The sequence below is a fragment of the Hypanus sabinus genome, chromosome 4, assembly GCF_030144855.1.
Source record: "Hypanus sabinus isolate sHypSab1 chromosome 4, sHypSab1.hap1, whole genome shotgun sequence".
NCBI classification, from domain to species: Eukaryota; Metazoa; Chordata; class Chondrichthyes; order Myliobatiformes; family Dasyatidae; genus Hypanus; species Hypanus sabinus.
Genome location: NC_082709.1, coordinates 14,782,700 through 14,808,428, shown reverse-complemented (window position 1 = coordinate 14,808,428; position 25,729 = coordinate 14,782,700). Strand labels below are relative to the sequence as shown.

Sequence of the window (25,729 nt, the reverse complement as noted above, 5' to 3'; positions counted from 1 at the left end):
GCTAGCTAGGGGCATTGCTACCAGTCGGACCACGAGTTATAATCCCCGGGGTAATGGCCAGGTGGAGCGGGAGAATGCCACAGTGTGGAAGGCCACACTTTTAGCCCTTAAGTCAAAAGGGTTGCCGGTCTCTCGATGGCAGGAGGTCCTCCCTGAGGCACTGCACTCTATCCGCTCTCTGTTATGTACGTCCACCAATGCCACCCCTCACGAACGCCTGTTCTCTTTTCCCAGGAAGTCTGTCACTGGGACCACCCTACCAGTTTGGCTGACGTCCCCGGGGCCAGTGCTGCTCCGGAAACATGTGAGGAGCAATAAATACTCCCCGCTGGTGGAGAGGGTTCACCTTCTACATGCGAACCCCCAGTATGCTTACGTGGTCTTACCTGATGGGCGGGAGGACACGGTCTCCATCCGCGACCTGGCACCCGCAGGTGCAGCAGACCACTACCCTGAAGGCTCTCCGGTGACTGTGAACCCTGCACCAGAGTTGACACCGTGCTCACCAGGCCCTACACAGACTCCTCACGACACTTGTATACCGGGCGTTTCGTACGCATTTATACCAGGCGCCTCGCACATGCATGAGGGATCACCGGTGCCTAGTGGGCAAGAACACGCGCAACCCCCGTCCCCTGTGCAATCGCCAATGTTGCCGGCACCTATGCGGTCACAGCCGGTGCTACGTAGATCGCAGCGACAGATTCGACCGCCTGATCGGCTTGACTTGTAAGAACCTTCGCTACATGAGGACTTTTTCAAACGAAGGGGGGGTGAATGTGGTGAACTATGTGCCTGTCGGGACACGCCCCTGCTGACTGCTCCTGTGGCTCCTCCCACAGGCCCTTGTATAAAGGAGACCTGCGGCCTGAAGCTCGGCCTCAGTCTCCAAGACCTTGTATGATAGACACTCACTCCTGGTTCCTTCTTCCAGTCAATAAAAGCCGATATCTCGCCTACGTCTCAGTGTGAGTTATTGATGGTGCATCAAGTATAAGGTGTTGCTCCTTCAAACTGAACGTGGCCTCATCACAGCAGAAGAGAAACATAAGAAACATAAGATATAGGAACAGGAGTAGGCCATCTGGCCCGTCGAGTCTGCTCCGCCATTCAATAAAATCATGGCTGATCTGACCATGGACTCATCTCCACCTACCTGCCCTTTCCCCATCACCCTACTATACAAAAATCTATCCAACCCTGTCTTAAATATATTTACTGAGGTAGCCTCTACTGCTTCAACGGGCAGAGAATTCTACAGATTCACCACTTTCTGGGAAAAGCGGTTCCTCCTCAGCTTTGGCCTAAATCTACTCCCCTGAATCTTGTCCCACATGGAGGCCATAGACTGACATGTCGGAATGGGAATGGGAAGTAGAATTAAAATGGGTGGCCACTGGGAGAGAGGCCGCTTTTTCGGGCAGACAGAGTGTATGTGTGCAGCAAAGCAGTCTCCCAGTTTATATCATGTCTCACCGATAAATAGAAGGCCACACCAGGAGCACCAGATACAGTAGATGACCCCAATAGACTCACAGGGGAAGTGTCGCCTCAACAGAAAGACTGTTTGGGGCCCTGAATGGTAGTGAGGGAGGGGGTATAGGGGCAGGTGAAGCATTTGTTCTGTTTGTAAGGATACGTGCCAGGAGAGAGAATGGTGGGGAGGGACGAGTGGACAAAGAAGTCGTGCAGAGAGTGATCCCTGCAGAATGGAGAAACTGGAAAGGGTGCTTGGAAAGCACACCAAGATGTGCTTGGTGGTGGGATTCTGTGGAAGGTGGTGGACATTACAGAGAATTATGTGCTGGACGTGGAGTTTGGTGGGGTTGGAGGTGAGGTCAAGAGGAACCCTATCTCTGGTGGGGTGGCCGGAGGATGGGGTGAAGGCAGACGTGCGCGAAATGGAAGAGATGTGGTTGAGGGCAGCGTTGATGGTGGATGAAGGGAAACCCATTTCTCTGAAGAAGGAGGACATTTCCTAGTTCTGGAATGAAAAGCCTCATCCTGAGAGCAGATGGGGTGGTGATGCAGGAATTGAGAGATGGAGATGACAGTTTTAGAAATAACAAGGTGGGAAGAGGTATAGTCCAGGTAGATGTGAGAATCAGTGGATTTATAAAGGATATCGGTAGATCAGCTGTCCCCACAGATGTCTCAAGAAAGATGTCAGAAATGGACAAGATAAGTTCGATGGCAGGGTGGAAGTTGGAGGCAAAGTTGATGAAGTCGATGAACTCTGCATGGGTACAGGAAGCAGCACCAATGCGGTCATCGATTTAGCGTAGGAAAATTTGGGGTGCGACACCAGTGTAGGTATGGAACATAGACTGTTCTGCATAGCTGACAAAAAGGCAAGCATAGCTGGGAACCATGGAAGTGCCCATGGCTACACCTTTTGTTTGAAGGAAGTGGGAGGAGCCAAAGGAGAAATTATTAAGAGTGAGGACCAGTTCTGCCGTACGGAGGAGAGCGGTGGTAGAGGAGAAACTGTTTGGGTCTGATGTCCAGAAAGAAACAGAGAGCTTTGAAGCCTTCCTGATGGGGGATTGAGGTGTATAGGGATTGGATGTTCATCGTGAAAATAAAATGATTGGGGCCATAGAACTTGAAATCATTGAAAAGATCAAGAGCATGTGAAGGGTCATGGATGTAGGTAGAAAGTGATTGAACCAGGGCAGATAAAACTGAGTCAAGGTATGCAGATATGAGTTCAGTATGGCAGGAGTAAGCAGACACAATGGGTCTACCCGGACAGGCAGCCTTGTGGGTCTTGGGTAGGAGGTAGAAATGAAAGGTGTAGAGTGCAGGAATTATGAGATTGGTGGCAGTGGATGGGAGATCCCCAGAGTTAGTAAGGTCAGGATGGTGTGGGAGACTATGGCCTGGTGTTCTTTAGTGGGATCCTGTTCACGGGGTAAATAAGAGGTGGTACCTCAGAGGTGTCACCTGGCCTCAGCAAGGTAGAGGCCAGTCCACCAGACTGCTTAAAGAACGCCCCTTATTAGTGGGTTTGATGGCAAGGTTAGGATTAGTGAGGAGAGAATGGATAGCAGTGCGTTCGGAAGGAGTGAGGTTGGAATTGGAGAGAGGAGTGGTGAAGTTGAGACAGTTGATGTCTCGTCAACATTTGGCAATGAAAATCTCCAGAGCAGGGTGTTCAGGAAGAGAAGGAGTGTGAAGATGGGAGAAGGTGCCATTGGTGTAGGCTGAAGAGTCCTTGCCAAAGAGGTAGGCATGGAAATGGCGGCAGTGTTAAGGTAGGAATGGAATCACTGAGGTGTGGGTGCAGGGGGACAAAGGTGAGGCCCTTACTGAGGACAGGACGATTTGCCTCAAAGAGGGGAAGGTCAGAGGGGATGGTGAAGACCTGGTATGAATGAGAGCTGGGATCAGAGTGGGGAAGGGGAATGCCTGTCATTGCAGCTTTGAAACTAGTGTACAAACAGGACAAGAATTATTCAGTTTGCTCTATGTCGCAAAACTGTATGTCAGGAATAATTTTAAGTAATATTTACAGGAAAATTACATTAAAAGTAATAAAGAATGTGAACATGATTTAGAACAGTGATTTATCTTTTCCAAAATATTTCATAACACATTAATCTCAACAGATTTCAATGGCAAACACCTTTCCTCAACCTAAGAGAAAATCCATGTGCAAATTCAAAGCAACTTTTCCTCTGAGGAATACTGTGGCCTTTGACTTTGAATGATTTTATAGATTTTATAAAACTTTGACACAGTAGTGTAGTGGTTAGCACAACACTTCACTGTACCACTGACCCAGGTTCAATTCCCGCTGCTGCCTGTAAGGAGTTTGTACATTCTTCCTGTGACCGCGCGGGTTTCCTCCGGGTGCTCTGGTTTCCTCCCACAGTCCAAAGACATACCAGTTGGTAGGTTAATTGATCATTGTAAATTGTCCCGTGATTAGGCTGGCATTAAGTTGGGGGATTGCTGCGTGGTGTGGCTTGAAGGATTGGAAAGACCTGTCCTGTGCCGTATCACAATAAATATACAAAACAATCAACTTTACAAGGAAATCAAATTGGAGAAAGTGCGTAGGTAGGTGTGATCTTTGGAAAAACAGTATGCAGTTGAGATGCCTATTTTACAAAAAGGTATTTACCATTTGTGTACAAGAATAAAATACCAGTATGATTTTGATGAATTTATATCATATGGAATAATCATATTCCTAATTATTGGTTATTAACCCAATGGGAATGTATTAATTCAAGGTTGTTAAGAATGGATATGATGCTACACGGTATAGCTCATGAAAGTCAAATTTCATAAAGGGAACATGGGTAAGACCAGTAGAAGTTGAGGGAGTTGAATTTTCATGATTTGAGCTTGGGTTTTCCTTAAGTCCTGCTGAATTTTGCAATAATAGAATCTGCCTCCCTACTTGTAAGTACAGTAGCCTAATTAAAAAGCTCAGTTGTTGCTGGGCAGGACAGATAGAACCAATTTGTTGGTTTAGTCATGGAGTAGTGAGGTGGGGATGAAGGATCAGGTGTCAAAAGGAATAGTGATGGCAGGAAACCAAGGGAGATCAGAAAGAATAAAATATCTAGGGTTAGAAATAAAGACCCATATATAAAATCATGTGAATGAATTATAAAGTTTAGCAGGCAGCAAAACAGAAGACTCAGGCAGGTCAACATCTAGTGCAATGGTTCCTAACCTGGGGTGCATGGACCCCTCAGTTATTGATAGGGGTCCATGGCATAAAAAAAGGTTGGGAACCCCTCCCTGATCTAGTTGAATATATGGGGTCAAAACATATTTGACCCATTACTTAATTAACTAAAATAAAAATAACTGTTATTTTACCCTCGTAAACCCAGTCAGGTATCCCATTCAAAATTTTATTTTCCTCTCCATTGGATGTTAAGTTGATAGCAGCGGCTCCAGGCTCAGTTTTAAGATAAATGTTGTTGTTCCAAACATAAGCCTAAAGAGAAGAAGAGATTTATATTAAAATATAGTATGGAAATTCCAGCAACATTTTAGAAGTAAGTAATAAATAAATGCACAATAATTCCTCTAACTAGTTTGAAAATCCATCTAAGATGCCAAAATTGTGAACTTGGTGGAAACTTGCAAATAATTACTAGATTTTTTTAAATGTTAAGTATTATAAAATGGTCCATATTTCGCACATTAACACAATAACCATTGGTTTGCAATCCATTTATGCAAAATTATTTATAATCAATTTTAAATAATATTAAAAATGTACATAATCAGATGAGGGAAAAATACAGTTTGGAAATAACTCAGTAAATGTGTAGCTTCGGTGGTCGATGGTTCTCCGAACTTGGCAATCCTTTTGCAAGTGTTTTTTCACCATACGAGAAGACTTAGCACTCTATTCATTTGTGGTATGTCTTCCGAATGCTTGGCCTATTTGTTAGCCAATGCGGACAATATTCCAGACCACAATACACAGAGTTTGCCGTGCATCCAATCAATATCAAAATCCCCTCCCCGCATCAAAATTGAATTTCTGTAATGATGACCAATCAGTTGATTGACAAGTATATAAAGGCCAAGCATTTGGAGGACACACAGGTGAACAGTGCACTGACGATACCTACTCATATGGCGACAAAATGTTTGTAAATGGACTGCCACATCAGAGAGCAACTCAACCCAATCAGTAATACAGTTTACTAATACAAATACAAATACAACTTACTAATTTGTGTCCCACTGGAGCCCACAATATGTTCTGTATTTTGATGTTCAAGTTTGCATTCTTCACAAAATCCCTAAGGAAGAAAAGAATATAGTAAGAGTAATATACTTTCAAATGTAAAGTACTAATAGTAACATTTTTTCAAAGGTTTCACTGACCTTTTCGCCAAATCATAAACAGAATACCAAGCGAAAAAGGAATGCCTCCATAGCTGTGAACAAATTTACAGAGGTCATTAATATATACAACAATTTGTAGATAGGCACTTTGTTTAATCTATCAAACTGGCACAGAGCTTAGTTGGACAAGGGTTTACATTAAGCCAGATAATACATTAGGATAGGCAACAGAAGTGGATTTTTGATTCAGATAACAGAGATAAAAATTAAAGAAACTGAGAACTTAAGGGAATTTTTGAGCTTAGAGCTTGAAGGAGTAGACAAATTGAAAATATTAAGACTGAGGCTTATCTGGACCAGAAGGCAATAATGATTACTGAGCAGAAGGGTAATAATTGGTGTAGAGTTAAATACTGCAAACATACCTAGTTTTGGATAAACTCAGGTTTATGAAGGGTAGAAGATGGAAAGCCGACCAATGCAATAAATTTACTGAATTTGGAAATAATATAATGGATATGGCTTTCAAGTGCACTTTGGTGAAGACTGGCACTGAAATGGATACCATTACAGAGGCGGAAGTGAACTGACTTTGTAAAGTATTAGATATGAACTGAAATATCGGATCAAGGTAAGTTGGGTAGTGATGATAGGGAAATATTGCAAAGAGAATTGGAAAACACCGGAGAATGCCTCTGACAATAGAATCTAACATGAGAAAGGTAAAAAAGAGAAAGGTGAGGAAGGCCAATGTGATGTTAGCACTTATATCAAAATGACTAGAATATAAAAGCAAGGATGTAGTGTTGAGGCTTTATAAAGCACTGGTGAGGCCTCTCTTCTTGTATTGTGAACAGTATTGAGCTCTTTATCAAATAAAGGATGTACTGACATTGGAGAAAGTTCAAAGGAAGTTCATGAAAATGATTCTGGAATTGAAAGGATGTGATATGAAGAGCATTTGAAGGCTCTGAGCCTGTACTCATTGGAATTCCGAATAAGGGGTGACCAAATTGAAACCTATTGAATCTTGAAAAGCCTTGATAGAATGAATGTGAAGAGAATGTTTCCTTTTGTGGGGGAATCTAATACCAAGGAGACAGCCTCAAAATAGAGGGGCATCCTTTTAGAATCAGATGAGGAGGAACTTCTTTAGCCAGAGAGTGGTGAATCTGTGGAATTCATTGCCACAGACAGCTATGGAGGCCAAGCCTTTAGGTATATTTAAAGCAAAGGTTGATAGGTTCTTGATGAATCAGGATATGAATGGATATGGGGAGAAGGCAGAAGATTGGAGCTGAGAGGGAAAATGGATGAGCCATGATGTAATGATGGCACAGACTTGATGGGCCAAATGGCCTAATTCTGTTCCTATATCTTATGGTCTATGGCAGAGATTCCCAGTGGGAGCAGTTACGTGTCCTAAAGGGCATTAGGGGAAATAGAAGTCTTTGAGTTCAAGGTTCTTGAGGGGTGCAACTTGCTGCTGTCATCAACATCTGATAGGCATGTCCAGTTGTGTTCATTTTTAATTTTAATTTAGCCCTGTTAATGATGGATAAATACATACAGCACAATCTCAAATTTCAAGTAATATTTATTATCAGACTACATACTCTATGAGTCTGAAGGTGGTGAAGCCTTGGATTCTAATCCTGCTAAGAAACAGAAACTACAGGAAGTGTGTCAATACAGTGTTACACATCTGGAGTATGGTTTAATTCCATTCCCATCAGATTAGTGATGCCCCATTTGTAATACCATACTGTCTAATGAAACCGCCAAACAATCAAGAATGCAGGAGCACTTCCAAAAAGACACCCTGAAACGACTACATATGGTATTACTCAGTTCCAGAAGATGAAAGAAGCTTTGGAAAAGTGTTGCACAGTCTAGTCATTTGCCAAGAAATCCGAAATTTAACTGGATAGTGGTCTCATTGCTACTTATAACATTTCCAAAATGATAGTGAAGTATGGAAAATCTCACACAATTGGTAAAAGATTAATAATGCCTGCTGTATCAGAAGAGATCACCACTGTTCTCAAACTGGATACCAACATTTTCAAATCAATTCCCCTGACTAATATATCTGCAACTCATCAAATTGATGAAATGAGTGAAGATATTGAGCATCAACTATGCACAGAACTACAAAAAACAGAATTTGGGATACAACTGGATGACTCAACTGTACAAGACACTAAAACATTATTAATGGAATATGTACAGTTTATCAAAAATGGAAAAGTTTGTGAAGACATTCCCTTTTGGAAAAAGTAAAAACAAATATCAAAGGAGAATCAAACTATGACAAGCTCAAAATGTATATTGAGGATAAAAGAATTCTGATTAGGAACATGATTTCTTGTGCAATTTATGGAGCACCATATATATTTTGCAGGTCACCATGCTGGTTTAGCAGTACTTATGAAAAAAAATCCAAGTCTGTTTGCAATCCATTGTGTAATGCGTCATTGACCTCTCGCAGCCAAGAACCTCAGCCAATGACTTTTTTCAAACATGACGCTTGCAATATCCCCTAACAACAAAATTAAAGCTCATCCATTAAATAGCAGAATATTTTGCCAGTTATGCCAAGGTGACAATGAAGAATTTGAACGCTTGCTTCTTCACACTGAAATGCATTGACTGTCAAAAGGCTGCTGCTTAAAACGTTTCTTTGATCTTTTTGATACTGTGGTTGAATTTTTGCTCAAGGTTTACAAGAGCTTGGAAAACCAGATTGAACTTTTCCGTGGAGATATGGCATGCCTAACCAATCTGTATGACAAAATGAAGATTCTAAATCTGAAACTGCAGGGTAAGAATTTTAGCTTAATCCAGCCAAAAAGTGCAGTGTCAAATCTTATCAGAAGATTGGAAATATATAAGCAAAACAGCAGGAGAAGAACATACTTAGAGTTACCTTGCATGGAAAGTATGGCATTCTCTTTCACAGACAATGATTTACTTATACCTACAGTCACTGAAGAACAATTTTCAGAATCGATTCATGGATTTGAATGATCTGGAATTTTCGGATTAAGTAATTAACCCATTTACTTGCAAGGTGAAAGAACAGGAAGAGTGTTTACAAGAAGAAATTATCAAAATTCAGTCTGATGGAGAAGCAAAAATGATCAGCTTTTGTGGTATGTGACTACAGTGTCATACAAAGCTTCCTGGTCTTTGGAGGAAAAGCCAAACTGCTCTTCATTGCATTTCCATCCTCCTACCATGTTGAAAGAAGTTTCTGTGCAGTGGACCACATACTCAGGAATCGCTTGGACGTTGTTATGCATGGTGACTTAAGGCTTTGGCTGTCACAATTTGAACCAGATATTTTAACTCTTGCTAAAACCCATCAAGCTCAAGGATCGCATTGATATTGAAGCTCTTGTACAGCACACAGGTACTGTGTAAGCCAGTTTTATAGACAAATGAAAATTTAAAGCAGAATCATTGTTCTCATGTTAGCATATTGTAGGCATGTTTTATACTTTGGGGATGTCAGAATGTGTACTGTGCCTAAGAGGAGTGTTGGTAAGTATGGATGTGTTTTATGGGGTAATTGGGCTAAAAAAGGTTGGGAAACACTAGTCTATGGTAATAAGTCTGATCAGTTGGAAATCAGCTCATAAAGCACAAGATTAGTCATCACTGGTCAACTCATTTGAACTGAATGCAGCCTTCAGTTCTGCTTAAATTTAAGGTCCAATTTACAGCTAGGGCTTTGCAACTTTAACAGAAGCCATTTCAGAGCAGCCCACCAGCAGTATATACAGTTTTAAATTCTGCCACGGGACATCTCATAGCTCTAAGTGAGTTCCATCTTTTGTCCCAGCCTTTCTGAGCTCACACATGCTGGGGGATTTGATTCCCTCGTCGGTTTTGCACACTTTGTCCAATTCATTCTATCAGTAATTAATCCCCATAACACCACATTTAAGTTTGGTGATGACACCACTGTTACGGGCCAAATTAAAGGTGGCGATGTATCAGCATATAGGACTGAGATTAGGCGTCCGGCTGTATAATATTTCAGGTGTCTCACCAGAAGTATTCACTTCTTTTGACTGCACCAAATCAATAATAATCATTTAAAATCCAAAATTACCTTTGTGTAATTACTGGCCAGAAGTACATATTTTTCATCAGCTGATACTGAGTAATCTGAAGCGTCAACCTTTTCCTAAGCATTGAAAACAATAGATAAAATTAAAACAAGAAGACAAATCCCTTTAGTTTCATTAGTCAACTTAAAAGACCTGGCAAGTTAAATAGTAAACATCACATGTGGATGCTAGACATGTATGTTTGTTTATTTATTGAGATACAGCACAGAATAGGCCCCTCCAGTACTTCAAGCCGTGCTGCCCAGCAACCCACAATTTGATACGAAATGCTGGCAGAACTCAGCAGGCCAGACAGCATCAATGGGAGGAGGTAATAACGATGTTTTGGGTTTCGGCCTGAAACGTCGTTATTACCTCCTCCCATAGATGCTGTCTGGCCTGCTGAGTTCTGCCAGCATTTCGTGTTTCTCTACTTAGTTCCAGCATCTGCAGATTCACTTGTGTAACCCACAATTTAACCCTAGCTTTATCTCCGGACCATTTACAATGACCAATTAACCTACCTTCTTGGGCCCTTAGCTCCCAGTGGAGCTTAGGCCATCGATGATCTCCCGTCTCCATTGTCCTCTGAAGACGAAGTCATGCCTGGTGTTCCTCAATGCTTCTGCAATCCACTGTATCCACTGGACAGGGGATTGGTCCATACAGCTTCACCAGAGCCCTGTAAGCCAGCCTGAATGCTTCCACCTCTCACGATGGGGATATAGGGTGGAACCTACCTAATGGTACTTACTTGGACTGTGGAAAGAAACTGGAGAGCCCGGAGGAAGCCCACATGCTCACAGGGAGAATGTACAACTCCTTATAGACAGTGGAAAGAGAAAGTAATTGATGGTGTCAGTCCTTTCACAAAGGAGTATTTTAACTAATGCTAATCCTCCTATTCAGGAGGCTTTAAACTAATGTGGCGGGGGGATGGGAACAATTGCAGAGAGACAGAGGGGTGTAAAATGAGGGTAGAAGCAAAAAGTAGAAAGGTGAAAAGTAAAAGTGGCAGGCAGGGAAATCCAGGGCAAAAAGCAAAAAGAGCCACTTTTCAACATAATTGTATAAGGGCTAAGAGTGTTGTAAAAACAAGCCTGAAGGCTTTGTGTGTCAATGCGAGGAACATTCGTAACAAGGTGGATGAATTGAATGTGCAGATAGTTATTAATGAATATGATATAGTTGGGCTCACAGAGGTATGGCTCCAGGGTGACCAAGGATGGGAGCTCAACATCCAGGGATATTCAATATTCAGGAGGGATAGACAGGAAAGAAAAGGAGGTGGGGTAGCATTGCTGGTTAGAGAGGAGATTAACGCAATAGAAAAGAAGGACATTAGCCTGAAGGATGTGGAATCGATATGGGTAGAGCTGCATAACACTAAGGGGCAGAAAACACTGGTGGGAATAATGTACAGGCCACCGAACAGTAGTAGTGAGGTTGGGGATGGCATTAAACAGGAAATTAGAAATGTGTGCAATAAAGGAACAGTAGTTATAATGGGTGACTTCAATCTACATATAGATTGGGTGAACCAAATTGGTAAGGGTGCTGAGGAAGAGGATTTCTTGGAATGTATGCGGGATGGTTTTCTGAACCAAAATGTCGAGGAACCAACTAGAGAGCAGGCCATTCTAGATTGGGTATTGAGCAATGAGGAAGGGTTAGTTAGCAATCTTGTTGTGTGAGGCTCCTTGGGTAAGAGTGACCATGGTACGGTGGAATTCATTAAGATGGAGAGTGACATAGTTAATTCAGAAACAAAGGTTCTGAACTTAAAGAAGGGTAACTTTGAAGGTATGAGATGTGAATTAGCTAAGATAGACTGGCAAATGATACTTAAAGGGTTGACAGTGGATATGCAATGGCAAGCATTTAAAGATCACATGGATGAACTACAACAATTGTTCACCTCAGTTTGGCAAAAGAATAAACCAGGGAAGGTAGTGCACCCGTGGCTGACAAGGGAAATTAGGGATAGTATCAAGTCCAAAGAAGAAATATATAATTTAGCAAAAAAAAGCAACACACCTGAGGACTGGGAGAAATTCAGAGACCAGCAGAGGAGGACAAAGGGCTTAATCAGGAAAGGGAAAAAAGATTATGAGAGAAAGCTGGCAGGGAACATAAAAACTGACTATAAAAACCTCTATAGATACGTAAAAAGAAAAAGATTGGTCAAGACAAATGTAGGTCCCTTACAGTCAGAAACAGGTGAATTGATCATAGGGAACAAAGACATGGCAGACCAATTGAATAACTACTTTGGTTCTGTCTTCACTAAGGAGGACATAAGTAATCTTCCGGAAATAGTAAGGGACCGAGGGTCTAGTGAGATGGAGGAACTGAGGGAAATACATGTTAGTAGGGAAGTGGTGTTAGGCAAATTGATGGGATTAAAGGGATAAATCCCCAGGGCCAGATGGTCTGCATCCCAGAGTGCTTAAGGAAGTAGCCCAAGAAATAGTGGATGCATTAGTGATAATTTTTCAAAACTCCTTAGATTCTGGATTAGTTCCTGAGGATTGGAGGGTGGCTAATGTAACCCCACTTTTTAAAAAAGGAGGGAGATAGAAAACGGGGAATTATAGACCGGTTAGTCTGACATCGGTGGTGGGGAAAATGCTAGAGTCAGTTATCAAAGAGGTGATAACAGCACATTTGGAAAGAGGTGAAATCATCGGACAAAGTCAGCATGGATTTGTGAAAGGAAAATCATGTCTGACAAATCTTATAGAATTTTTTGAAGATGTAACTAGTAGAGTGGATAGGGGAGAGCCAGTGGCTTTTGACAAGGTCCCACACAGGAGATTAGTGCGTAAACTTAAAGCACATGGTATTGGGGGTATGGTATTGATGTGGATAGAGAATTGGTTGGTAGACAGGAAGCAAAGAGTGGGAGTAAATGGGACCTTTTCAGAATGGCAGGCAGTGACTAGTGGGGTACTGCAAGGCTCAGTGCTGGGACCCCAGTTTACAATATATATTAATGATTTAGATGAGGGAATTAAATGCAGCATCTCCAAGTTTGTGAATGACATGAAGCTGGGCGGCAGTGTTAGCTGTGAGGAGGATGCTAAGAGGATGCAGGGTGACTTGGATAGGTTAGGTGAGTGGGCAAATTCATGGCAGATGCAATTTAATGTGGATAAATGTGAGGTTACCCACTTTGGTCGCAAGAACAGGAAAACAGATTATTATCTGAATGGTGGCCGATTAGGAAAAGGGGAGGTGCAACGAGACCTGGGTGTCATTGTACACCAGTCATTGAAGGTGGGCATACAGGTACAACAGGTGGTGAAAAAGGCAAATGTTATGGTGGCATTCATAGCAGAAGGATTTGAGTACAGGAGCAGGGAGGTTCTACTGCAGTTGTACAAGGCCTTGGTGAGACTGCACCTAGAGTATTGTGTGCAGTTTTGGTCCCCTAATCTGAGGAAAGACATTCTTGCCATAGAGGGAGTACAGAGAAGGTTCACCAGATTGATTCCTGGGATGGCAGGACGTTCATATGAAGAAAGACTGGATCGGCTAGGCTTATACTCACTGGAATTTAGAAGATTGAGGGGGGACCTTATTGAAACGTATAAAATTCTAAAGGGATTGGACAGGCTAGATGCAGGAAGATTGTTTCCGATGTTGGGGAAGTCCAGAACGAGGGATCACAGTTTAAGGATAAAGGGGAAGCCTTTTAGGACCGAGATGAGGAAAAACTTCTTCACACAGAGAGTGGTGAATCTGTGGAATTCTCTGCCACAGGAGACAGATGAGGCCGGTTCACTGGCTATATTTAAGAGGAAGTTAGATATGGCCCTTGTGGCTAAAGGGATCAGGGGGTATGGAGAGAAAGCAGGTACAGGGTTCAGAGTTGGATGGATCATACTGAATGGCGGTGCAGGCTTGAAGGGCCGAATGGCCTGCTCCTGCACCTATTTTCTATGTTTCTAAAACTGAATGATACCTTCCTGCCAAATGGGCCTATCCTGAATCAGCTAACATTTATTTTCTTACTGTCTTTTCAGCAGAAGGTACAGCTGAACCTTTGTGCTTTATTAAGAGGTTCTTAATGACTTGCAGGCTTGTTGTTAGCTGAGCCAGGAGATTGAGAAGGTATCCACTAAGTCAGACTGAACAGGAACAGACACTTTGGCTCACCATGCTTTATATAGAGTACTGTGCGAATGTCTTATTCACTATAAAACTGTTTACTGTTTTCCATAGTGCTGCCTGGCCTGCTGAGTTCTTCCAGCATTTTGTGTGCGCCATTTGCACAGGACTGTATTTACTAATGTGGAGTGGAGAGCAAGTTTGTAAATCTGGTGGGAGCAAAGGTTGTTGGGAATGGAGACGGTGGTGCGCCCTATGAGAGGTGTGGGACAGGTGGCAGAGAAGAAGTACCAGGGGCAAGAGGTGGCATGGGTGGAGACACATCCAGCCCTGAGACACCAGACATGGGCATTTGATTCCAAAAAACTGGTTTATTGATCATTTCAGAATGCTTCTCCACTGCTTCCCACTCCCTTCCCTTTCCTTGTCCACTTTCCTCTCTCAGTCCGCCATAGAGACCATATCAGATCAGGTTCATCATCACTCACATATGGCAAGAACTTCTTTTTCTGGAGCAGTACATTGCAATACATAAAATTACTACAATACTGTGCAAAAGTCTTAGGCACCCTAGCTGTATATGTATGTGCTAAGACACAGTATCCATCTCTACTTATTCTACTTATTGTTCTGTACCCTACTCTATTATTGTAATGTGCATTCAGATACTTAATTAAATCAGAATTGGAATAATTTTATTGCCAGTATGTGAAAGAAGACAGAACTGATTATGCTTCAGTGCCAAGCATAACACACAGGATAATAGATTCAAGATTCAAGATTCAAAAACTTTATTGTCATTCCAACCATACATCAGCTCTGCAGGGCAGAATGAGACAGCGTTTCCCAGGGGCAAGTTGAATCATAACATAACAAATGCAACAATAAATAGTAAACACAACAATAAATAATAAAACACAACAGCCACATGTCGGTTAAAATCAAGTTATAAGTGTCCATTGCAAGTTAAAAGTGTCCAAAGCAGAGTCGGGTAGAGCAGCTATTTAGCAGTCTGACTGCCCGTGGGAGGAAGCTGTTTAGTAGCCTTGTGGTTTTGATGCTCCTGTAACTTTTGCCTGATGGCAGAAGAACAAATAGTTTATGGAGAGGGTGTGAGGGGTCTTTAATGATGTACCGTGTCTTCTGGAGGCATCAACTCTGAAAGAGGTCTTGGACAGAAGGTAGGGAGACCCCAATAACATTCTCTGCTCCCCTAACCACCCTCTGCAAGGCTTTTTTGTCGGCAGCACTGCAGCTGGAGTACCAGGTTGTGATGCAAAAGGTCAGCACACTCTCAACCAAGGCTCTGTAGAATGTAGTTAAGATGTTAGTAGGGAGTGATGCTTGTTTAAGTTTCCTCAGAAACTGCAAACTCTGCTGGGCATGTTTCACAATCCCAGTGGTGTTCCTGGACCAGGAGAGATTGTCCGAGATCTGCACCCCAAGGCACTCTCTCCACTGTGGAGCCGCTGATGCTGAGGGGTGTGTGCTCAGGCTGAGACCGTCTGAAGTTGACGATCATCTCCTTGGTTTTGGTGACATTAAGCATCAAGTTGTTGTCACTGCACCAGCTGTCTAGGTGTGTAACCTCCTCCCTGTACATTGTTTCATCATTTTTGCTGATGAGCCCCACCATAAAAGGCAACACCATAACAAGCAAATGTTTACAAGACAATAGTGCAAATCAGCCAGGAGCAATCAACATGTGTAAGTGTCAATAATCAAAGTTGTGTCTTTGCCCCTACTGGTCTCCCAGACAGATTTCAAAATATACTGAGTTAAAAAAAGTCTTCACCAGATCTTCTCTAAACTTTCTATCTTAGCTACAAATTAGACCTTAAATTTAAGCATAACTGAAGGCTGCATTCATTTCAAATAACTTGTTCACTGCAAAAGACTGATTTAGTTCATCTGTCATTTCCTACATTACTACCTCTCCAGCATCATTTTCCAGTGGTCCGATTTCTACTCTTGCCTCTCTTTTACACTTTATTAATCTGAAGAAGCTTTTGGTATCCTCTTAAATACTATTGGCTTGCTTACCTTTGTATTCCATCTTAACTTTCTTCATGACATTTTTAGTTGCCTTCTGTTGGTTTTCAAAAGCTTCCCACTCCTCTAACTTCCCACTTATTTTTGCTCTATTATAAGTCTTCTCTTTGGCTTTTATGTTGGTTTCAGCTTCTCTTGTCAGCTTTGGTTGTGTCACTCTACCTTTAGAATACTTTTTCTTTGGGATGTATCTCTCCTCCGCCTTTTCAATTGCTCACAGAAATTCCAGCCGATGTTGCTCTGCTGTCATCATGCTGGTGTTCCCTTCCATTCAATTTTGGCCAGTTCCCCCCCCCCCCCCCATGCATCTGTAATCCCCTTTACTCCACTGGAATACTGATACTTTTGACTTCAGCTTCTCCTTCTCAAATTGCAGACTGAATTCTATCATATTATGATCACTGTCTCCTAAGGGTTCCTTTATATTAAGCTCACTAACAACACCCAATCCAGAATAGTTGATCCCCTATTGGGCTCAACCATGAGCTGCTCTTCCATATTGCAACCTTCCATAGTTGAACAAAAGAACTGTAAGCTCTTCAAGTTGTAATGAGAATGTAAAGCTATAGTTAGGTCTACTTGATTGAAAGAGATTGATATTTGATAAGTGATAGGGGTACATTGAGAGAAGAAGTCTATCCCTTGCTTACAATTTAATGTCAATACACATTTTAGACCAAAAAACCATAAGACCATAAGATATAGGAGCAGAATTAGACCATTTAGCCCATCGGGTCGGCTCTACCATTTCATCATTGGTGATCCAATTTTCCTCTCAACACCAATCTCCTGCCTTCTCCCCATATCTCTTCATGGCCTGACCAATCAAGAATCTGGCACTGCTTTCATTTCTTCCATTCATCCTAAATATTCTTCTGGGCCTCAATGGATAGATAAACTCTGCCTTCCAGAGCTCTCCGATCAACATATCCAGAGCTCACTCTGAGCATTAGTGTGAATAATCTAGGCATGGATAAATTAATATTCTAAGACCTATGCCATGATTTCCTCCTGCCATTTCAAGCAATTAGCAAATGGACATACCAACATACAGTACTGTGCAAAAGTCTTAAGCATATCTAAAAATCCAGTAAAATGAAGTTTCTTTCAAATATAATGAAATGAAAAATTTCTAAGTATCATAGAATTTACTATAAAGAGCAGTAAACAGTAAAAAAAAATAGATCAAATCAATACTTGGAATACTTTAAAGGGACCCTTTGCCTTTAAAATTGCATCAATTCTCTTAGGTACACAGTTGTACAGCTTTATAGGAGAAATCAGCTGGTAGTTTGCTCCAAGCATCTTGGAGAACCTGCCACAGTTCTTCTGCAGACTTTGAGTGTCTTGCTTGCTTCTGTCTCTCCAAGTAATCCCAGACAGCCTCGATGAAGTTAAGGTCAGGGCTCTGTGGAGGTCATACCATCTGAAACTACTTTTGTATATAAAACATTTAGGGTGCCTAATTCTTTTGCATAGTACTGTACAAATCAGGAACAGGAACAGACTACTTGATCCCTTGAACCTTCTCATCATTCAGTGAGATTGTGGCTCATCAGTAAACTCAACTCTGCATTCCTATCTACGTGTATTTCCTCTATCACCAGCGCATATCTTACTGCTACTATCCTTTGGAGAACAAATTTCAAAAGATTCAAGTCTCTTCAAGAAGAAATGTTTTGCCTCATGCCTGACTTCAAACAGTGACTCCCACTCCCAGTTTTAATATCCCTAACATGCAGTTTTAAAGATCCTTAAAGAACTTTTAGCTGTCATTCAAACTTCCTCTCACTCATCTAAATTCTAGCAGATTCTTCCAAGAATCAATCTATTAAATCTCTGAAAAATTATAAAGCATTTACATCCTTCCTTGAAGGAGGAGACCAATATTGTGTAGAGTTTACAAGATGTGGTCTCATCAGTTTTGTTCTTGATTCCCCTACCAATAAACAATAATATTCTGTTTATTTTCCCAACCTATATAATTGCTCTTATACATATTTGAATTATTTCCAAATCTCACATCTCTGCATCTTTGACTATTTAGATAATATAGTTTGTTTTATTTTGCCTGTCAAAGTGGACAATTTCACATTTTCTCAGATTGTATTCCATTTGCCAGGATCTCGGCGCAATTACTTAGTCAATCTCTGACTGTCTGTGACCTCTTTAGAAATTACTTGCTAGGTTGTCGTTGTATTGTCTGTAAATTTAGCAAACATTCCCATGGTGGCAAATATTACAAGCTGAGGTTCTAGCACCAATCCTACAGTCACATCGATCATTATACTTACCAAGGATAAAAAGACCCCTTTATGAATACCCTCTATTTCCATTAACCACCAATCCTCTTTTGAGAGCATTTCTCCCATAAAAATGGATGCTTTGATATACGTCAAATCAAAATGCAACATTTCTCATTATTGGATGTTGTATTCATTTTAAAAATATGGAAAACTAGATTTTATGAGGATGCTGTGGCAGGTCAACTGAGTGCAAATAAAAAAAGCCAAGGTGAGTCCAAGTATAAAGGCCAAAACAAGTGTTTGAAGGTATTAAACCAAAAAAAAAACTACAGGTCACTTAGTAAACCATGGCTTGACCTCAACTGGAATTTTGAGTTCACATCAGATCACTACTGTACCTTAGTAGGAAGGATGTAAAGACATTAAAACTGGTAAGAAGAAAATACTTATTGGAATGGTCTCTGGGGTAAGTATCTACAGTTAAAATAACAGACAAGAAGATTGTTTTCCTGGACAGAGAAGATTCAGGAGAGATTTCACAGACACATGTAAAATGATGAGATTCTGAACACAGAGGACAGTGACATATTATTTTTTGGGTGTAAACGTCAAGGATTAGAAGTCACGGATATAAAATAAAGAAGCAGGGAATAAAAAGCGACATGAAGGAAAACCAGAAATTTTTAGAGTGAGCATTATCTTTGGAATCTGGAAAGCACTGTCTGTAGACATGGTGGAGGCAGATTCCATTGTTGGCATCAAGACACCAGTGGAAACATATTTACTAAGAAGAAATTGCAAGGCTCTGGTGAGAATGCAGAGCTGGAAAGTTGCCCAGTAAAAAGCTGATGTAGACTCAACAGGCCAAATACCTTCCCGCTGTGCTAAATCTATTTACTTCTTCTGCTACATCAACGACTACATTGGTGCTGCTTCATGCACCCATGCTGAGCTAATCAATTTCATCAACTTTGCCTCTAACTTCCACCCTGCACTTAAATTCACTCGGTCCATTTCTGACACTTTTATCCACTTTCTAGATGTCTCTGGAGACAAACTGTGACCAACATAGAAACATGGAAAACCTACAACACAATACAGGCCCTTTGTCCCACAAAGTTGTACCGAACATGTCCCTACCTTAGAAATTACTAGGCTTACCCATAGCCCTCTATTTTTCTAAGCTCCATTTGCCTATCCAAAAGTCTCTTAAAAGACCCTATCCACCACCATTGCCAGCAGCCCTTTCCACGCACTCACCACTCTCTGAGTGAAAAACTTACCTGCTCTGTATCTCTGTAACTACTCCCCAGCACCTTAAACCTGTGTCCTCTTGTGGCAACCATTTCAGCCCGGGGAAAAAGCCTTTGACTATCCACATGATCAATGCCTCTCATCATCTTATACACCTCTATCAGGTCACCTCTCATCCTCTGTCGCTCCAAGGAGAAAAGGCCGGGTTCAGTCAACCTATTCTCATAAGGCATGCTCCCCAATCCAGGCAACATCCTTGTAAATTCCCTCTGCACCCTTTCTATGGCTTCCACATCATTCCTGTAGTGAGGCGACCAGAACTGAGCACAGTACTCTAAGTGGGGTCTGACCAGGGTCCTATATAGCTGCAACATTACCTCTTGGCTCCTAAATTCAATTCCACGATTGAAGAATGCTAATACACCGTACGCCTTCTTAACCACAGAGTCAATCTGCGCAGCTGCTTTGTGCGTCCTATGGACCCAGACCCCAGGATCCCTCTGACACTCCACATTGTCAAGAGCCTTACCATTAATACTATATTCTGCCATCATATTTAACCTACCAAACTGAACCACTTCACACCTGTCTGGGTTGAATGCCATCTGCTGCTTCTCAGTCCAGTTTTGCATTCTATTAATGTCCCACTGTAACCTCTGACAGACCTTCACATTATCCACAACACCTCCAACCTTTGTGTCATCAGCAAACCTACTAACCCATCCCTCCACTTCCTCATCCAGGGTCCCAGAACAGATCCGTGAGGCACACCAATGGTGACCAACCTCCATGCAGAATATGACCCAACTACAACAACTCTTTGCCTTCTGTGGGCAAGCCAGTTTTGGATACACAAAAGAATGTCCCCTTGGATCCTATGTCTCCTTACAATAAGCCTTGCATGGGGTACCTTATCAAATGCCCTGCTGAATTCATATACACTACATCTACTGTTCTTCCTTCATCATCATGTTTAGTCACATCCTCAAAAAATTCAATCAGGCTCCTATGGCATGACCTGCCCTTGACACAGCCATGCTGACTATTCCTAATCATATTATTCCTCTCTAAATGTTCATAAATCCTGCCTCTCAGGATCTTTTCCATCAAATTACCAACCAATGAGGTAAGACTAACTGGTCTTGTCACATACCCCGTGACTGGGTTACCGAACCAGCAGAAATGGAGTTCACGTTGGAGTCTGGTATTACTGTAACTAATAGTGTTTATTAGTAAACTACGTAATACAGTACTAATAAAATGCAAATATATGAAACAGATTAGCAACGATATATACAGAAGTGTGGAAATAGGAATCAAAACCAATCTTTTTCAAAGTCTAGGGGTAAATGGATAGTCTTACAATGGTACAAAGTTCAGTTCAGTTCAGTTCAGTTTAGATCGAGGTAGTTGCCGGTGTACTGTTGGAGAGAGAGAGAGAGAGAGCGATAGGTGATGCCGTTACCGTCGAACTGTCCGTTGGCATTCTGTCCTGTTATGGTCACCGACTATGACCACATACGACCATTCTTCAGTGGTGAACCTGTCACCCAAGCAGGGGTGGACACACAAACAAGCCCCCCACCAGTCGCACCTTTCACACACTGTGAGCCACTGATTGATTCCCCCGAATCGATCCTCCAAACCCCCACCTTCACGTGGGTGCACAATGCTCTTTCAATGTCCCGTGGTGTGTCTGCTTGTGTCTTAGCAGACCTGCTTTTTATCTCCCCTTTCAGGGCACTGGCTGTCCATCAACCCAGTCCTGTCTTGCTGTCTCTGCAAGAATCTTACAAGCAGGCAAAAGTGTCCTTGGAGCAAAGGTGAACAATCAGCCAAGGAGTCATAATATTAAATCATGCCTCTCTCCCTCTCTCATTTGCAGCATAGTTCACAGGGGAGTCAACTCTGGACCCCATCTCAGCTTGCTCATCACAGTCTATAATTTCCCGGGCTATATCTACTCCCTTTTTTGAATAAAGAACCATAGAACCATAGAACATTACAGCACAGAAACAGGCCTTTTGGCCCTTCTTGGCTGTGCCAAACCATTTTTCTGCCTCGTCCCACTGACCAGCACCTGGAGCATATCCCTCCATACACCTCTCATCCATGTACCTGTCCAAGTTTTACTTAAATGTTAAAAGTGAGCCTGCATTTACCACTTCATTTAGCAGCTCATTCCACACTCCCACCACGCTCTGTGTGAAGAAGCCCCACCCTAATGTTCCCTTTAAACTTTTCCCCCTTCACCCTTAACCCATGTCCTCTGTTTCTTTTTCTTCCCTAGCCTCAGTGGAAAAAACCTGCTTGCATTCACTGTATCTATACCCATCATAATTTTATTTACCTCTATCTAATCTCTTCTCATTCTTCTACGCTCCAAGGAATAAAGTCCTAACCTATTCAACCTTTCTCCGTAGCTCAGTTTCTCAAGTCCCGGCAACATCCTTGTAAACCTTCCTGTAATTTGGTGACCAAAACTGCACACAATACTCCAAATTCAGCCTCAGCAATGCCTTATGCAACCTCACCATAATATTCCAACTTTTATACTCAATACTTTGATTTATAAAGGCCAATGTACCAAAAGCTCTCTTTACAACCCTATCTACCTGTGACACCACTTTTAGGGAATTATGTATCTGTATTCCCTGATCCCTCTGTTCTACTGCACTCCTCAGTGTCCTACCATTTACCTTGTATGTTCTACCTTGGTTTGTCCTTCCAAAGTGCAATACCTCACACTTGTCTGTATTAAACTCCATCTGCCATTTTTCAGTCCATTTTTCCAGCTGGTCCAAATCCCTCTGCAAGCTTTGAAAACCTTCCTCCAATCATATCATCAGCAGATTTGCAGATCCAATTTACCACATTATCATCCAGATCATTGATATAGATGACAAAAAACAATGGACCCAGCACTGATCCCTGTGGCACACCACTAGTCACAGGCCTCCACTCAGAGAAGCAATCCTCTACTACCACTCTCTGACTTCTCCCATTGAGCCAATGTCTAATCCAATTTACTACCTCACCATATATACCTAGCGACTGAATCTTCCTAACTAAACTCCCATGTGGGATCTTGTCAAAGGTCTTACTGAAGTCCACGTAGACAACATCACTGCCTTCCCGTCATCCACTTTCCTACTAACCTCCTCAAAAAACTCTAATAGATTCATTAAACATGACCTACCACGCAAAAAGCCATGTTGACTCTGCCTAATAAGTCCCTGTCTATCCAAATAATTGTAGATCCTATCTCTTAGTACTCCTTCCAATAACTTACCAACTACCGATGTCAAACTTACCAGTCTATAATTTCCCAGATTACTTTTAGAGCCTTTTTTAAACAACAGAACAACATGAGCTATCCTCTAATCCTCCGGCACCTCTCCTGTAGATACCGACATTTTAAATATATCTGCCAGGGCCCCTGCAATTTTAACATGAGTCTCCTTCAAGGTCTGAGGGAATACCCTGTCAGGTCCTGGGGATTTATCTGCTCTGATTTGCCTCAAGATAGCAAGCTCCTCCTCTTCTTCAACCTATATAGGTTCCATGACCTCACTACTTGTTTCCTTTATTTCCATTGACTCCATGCCAGTTTCCTTAGTGAACACAGATGCAAAAAAACCATTTAAGATCCCCCCCATTTCTTTTGGTTCCATACATAGCTGACCACTCTGATCTTCAAGGGGACCAGTTTTATGCCTTACTGTCCTTTTGCTTTTAATATACATGTAGAAGCTCTTTGGATTATCCCTCACCTTGACTCCCAAAACAACCTCATTTCTTCTTTTAGCCCTCTTGATTTCTTTCTTAAGTATTTTTTTGCACTTTTTATACTCTTCAAGCACCTTATTTGCTCCCTGTTTCCTATACATGTCATACATCTCTCTCTTCTTCTTTATCAGAGTTCCAATATCCCTAGAAAACCAAGGTTACTTATTCTTATTCACTTTGCCTTTAATCCTGACAGGAACATACAAACTCTGCACTCTCAAAATTTTTCCTTTGAAGGCCTCCCACTTACCAATCACATCCTTGCCAAAGAACAACCTATCCCAATCCACACTTTTTGGATCCATTCTCATTTCTTCAAATTTGACCTTTTTCCAGTTTAGTACCTCAACCCGAGGACCAGATCTACCTTTATCCATGACCAAGTTAAAATTAATGAAACTAATGATCACTAGACCCAAAGTCTTCCCCTACACACACTTCCGTCACTTGTCCTAACTCGTTTCCTAACAGGAGATCTAATATTGCATTCTCTAGTTGGTACCTCTATATATTGATTTAGAAAACTTTCCTGAACACATTTTACAAACTCTAACCCGTCTAGGCCTTTAACTGTATGGGAGTCCCAGACAGACAGACATACTTTATTGATCCAGAGGGAAATTGGGTTTTGTTTCCCTCGGGATCAATAAAGTATGTCTGTCTGTCTGATTGGGACTCCCATACTGTTAAAGGTCTAGACGGGTTAGAGTTTGTAAAATGTGTTCAGGAAAGTTTTCTAAATCAATATATAGAGGTACCAACAATATGTGGAAAATTAAAATCCCCTACTATCACAACTTTGTTTCCTGCAGTTGTCTGCTATCTCTCTGCAGATTTGCTCCTCCAATTCTCGCTGTCTATTGGGTGGTCTATAATACAACCCCATTAATGTGGTCATACCTTTCCTGCTTCTCAGCTCCACCCATATGGCCTCGATAGACAAGCCCTCTAATCTGTCCTGCCTGAGCACTGCTGTAACATTTTCCCTGACGAGCAATGACACCAACCCCCACCCTTCATTCCTCTGCCTCTATCACGTCTGAAACATCGGAACCCTGGAACATTAAGCTGCCAGTCCTGTCCCTCCTGTAGACAAGTTTCACTAATGGCTACAATGTCAAAATTCCACATGTCAATCCACACCCTCAGCTTGTCAGCCTTCCTCACAATACTCCTTGCATTGAAATAGACACGCTTCAGAAGATTATTGAAGGAACAACATCTTTTATAAACTTACCAATTCCTATAGTTATCTTGATTATACCTCTTCCCACCCTGCCTCCTGTAAAAATGCTATTACTTTTACTAAAAATGCTATTTCTTTTGTCTCCGCTGCACCTGTTTCTGGGATGTGGCTTTCCTTTCCAGAACCTCAGAAGTGTCCTTCTTCGTCAAGATAGTGTATCTTCTTTGGCAGATACACCAGTGAAATTTAAGAGACTACTAGTCAGGTATATGGAGGAATTTAAGGTGGAGGGTTATATGGGAGGCAGGGTTTAAGAATCAGCACAATATTGTGCGCCAAAGGGCCTGTACTGTGCTGTACTATTCTATGTTCTATGTTCAAAGAACGGGGTTTCCTTTCCTCCACCATTGATGCTGCCCTCACCCGCATCTCCTCCATTTCCTGAACATCCACGCTCACCCCATCTTCCCATGTGCATTAACAGTGATAGAGTTCCTTTTGTCCTTATATACTATTCCATGAGCTTCTACATCCAACACATCATTCTCCACAATCATCAATAAACATATCTTTATCTCTCCCTGCCCCCACCCCACATTCTGCAGGAATCACTCCCTCCATGATTCACTTGTCCATTTGTCCCTCCCCACTAATCTCCCCCTGACACTTTTCCCTGCAAGTGCTACACCTGCCCATTCACCTCCGTTCCGGGTCCAAACAGTCCTTCCAGGAGAGGCAACACCTGCTTGGATCGTCTATTGTGTAAGATGCCACTTCCTCTACGCTGGTGAGACCCATTGTAAACTGGAGGGCCACTTCATTGAACACCTCTGCTCCATCTGCTAAAAGCGGAACTTCTCAGTGGCCAAATGTTTTAACTACGATTCTCATTTCCATTCTGACATGTCACTCCATGGCCTCCTTATGTGCCATGATGAGGCCACCCTTGTATTCCTGATTGGGTAGCCTCCAACCTAATGGCATTAATATCATATTCTCCTTCTAGTTAAAAAAGTTATTTTTCCCACTCCAGCCTCATTACCTCTTCTCAGCAGCTTATCACTTCCCCCAGTTCCCCTCCTCCTTCCCTTTCTCCAATGGTCCACTCTCGTCTCCTATCATATTCCTTCCTCTTCAACCCCTTA

General features: G+C 42.0%; 1 protein-coding gene across 2 annotated transcripts in view; it reads right to left on the bottom strand.

The window, feature by feature from the left end:
* The window catches only part of LOC132392507 (dipeptidyl peptidase 4-like), a 206,413-nt gene that overhangs the window by 78,359 nt on the left and 102,325 nt on the right, over nt 1-25,729 (bottom strand). For both annotated transcript variants that reach the window (XM_059966451.1, XM_059966452.1), the window contains 4 exons: nt 9,947-10,021; nt 5,866-5,918; nt 5,708-5,780; nt 4,840-4,960 (listed from right to left, as the gene is read on the bottom strand). In XM_059966451.1, the coding sequence (XP_059822434.1) occupies nt 4,840-4,960; nt 5,708-5,780; nt 5,866-5,918; nt 9,947-10,021 (322 nt within the window). The remainder of the gene's footprint in view (nt 1-4,839; nt 4,961-5,707; nt 5,781-5,865; nt 5,919-9,946; nt 10,022-25,729) is intronic.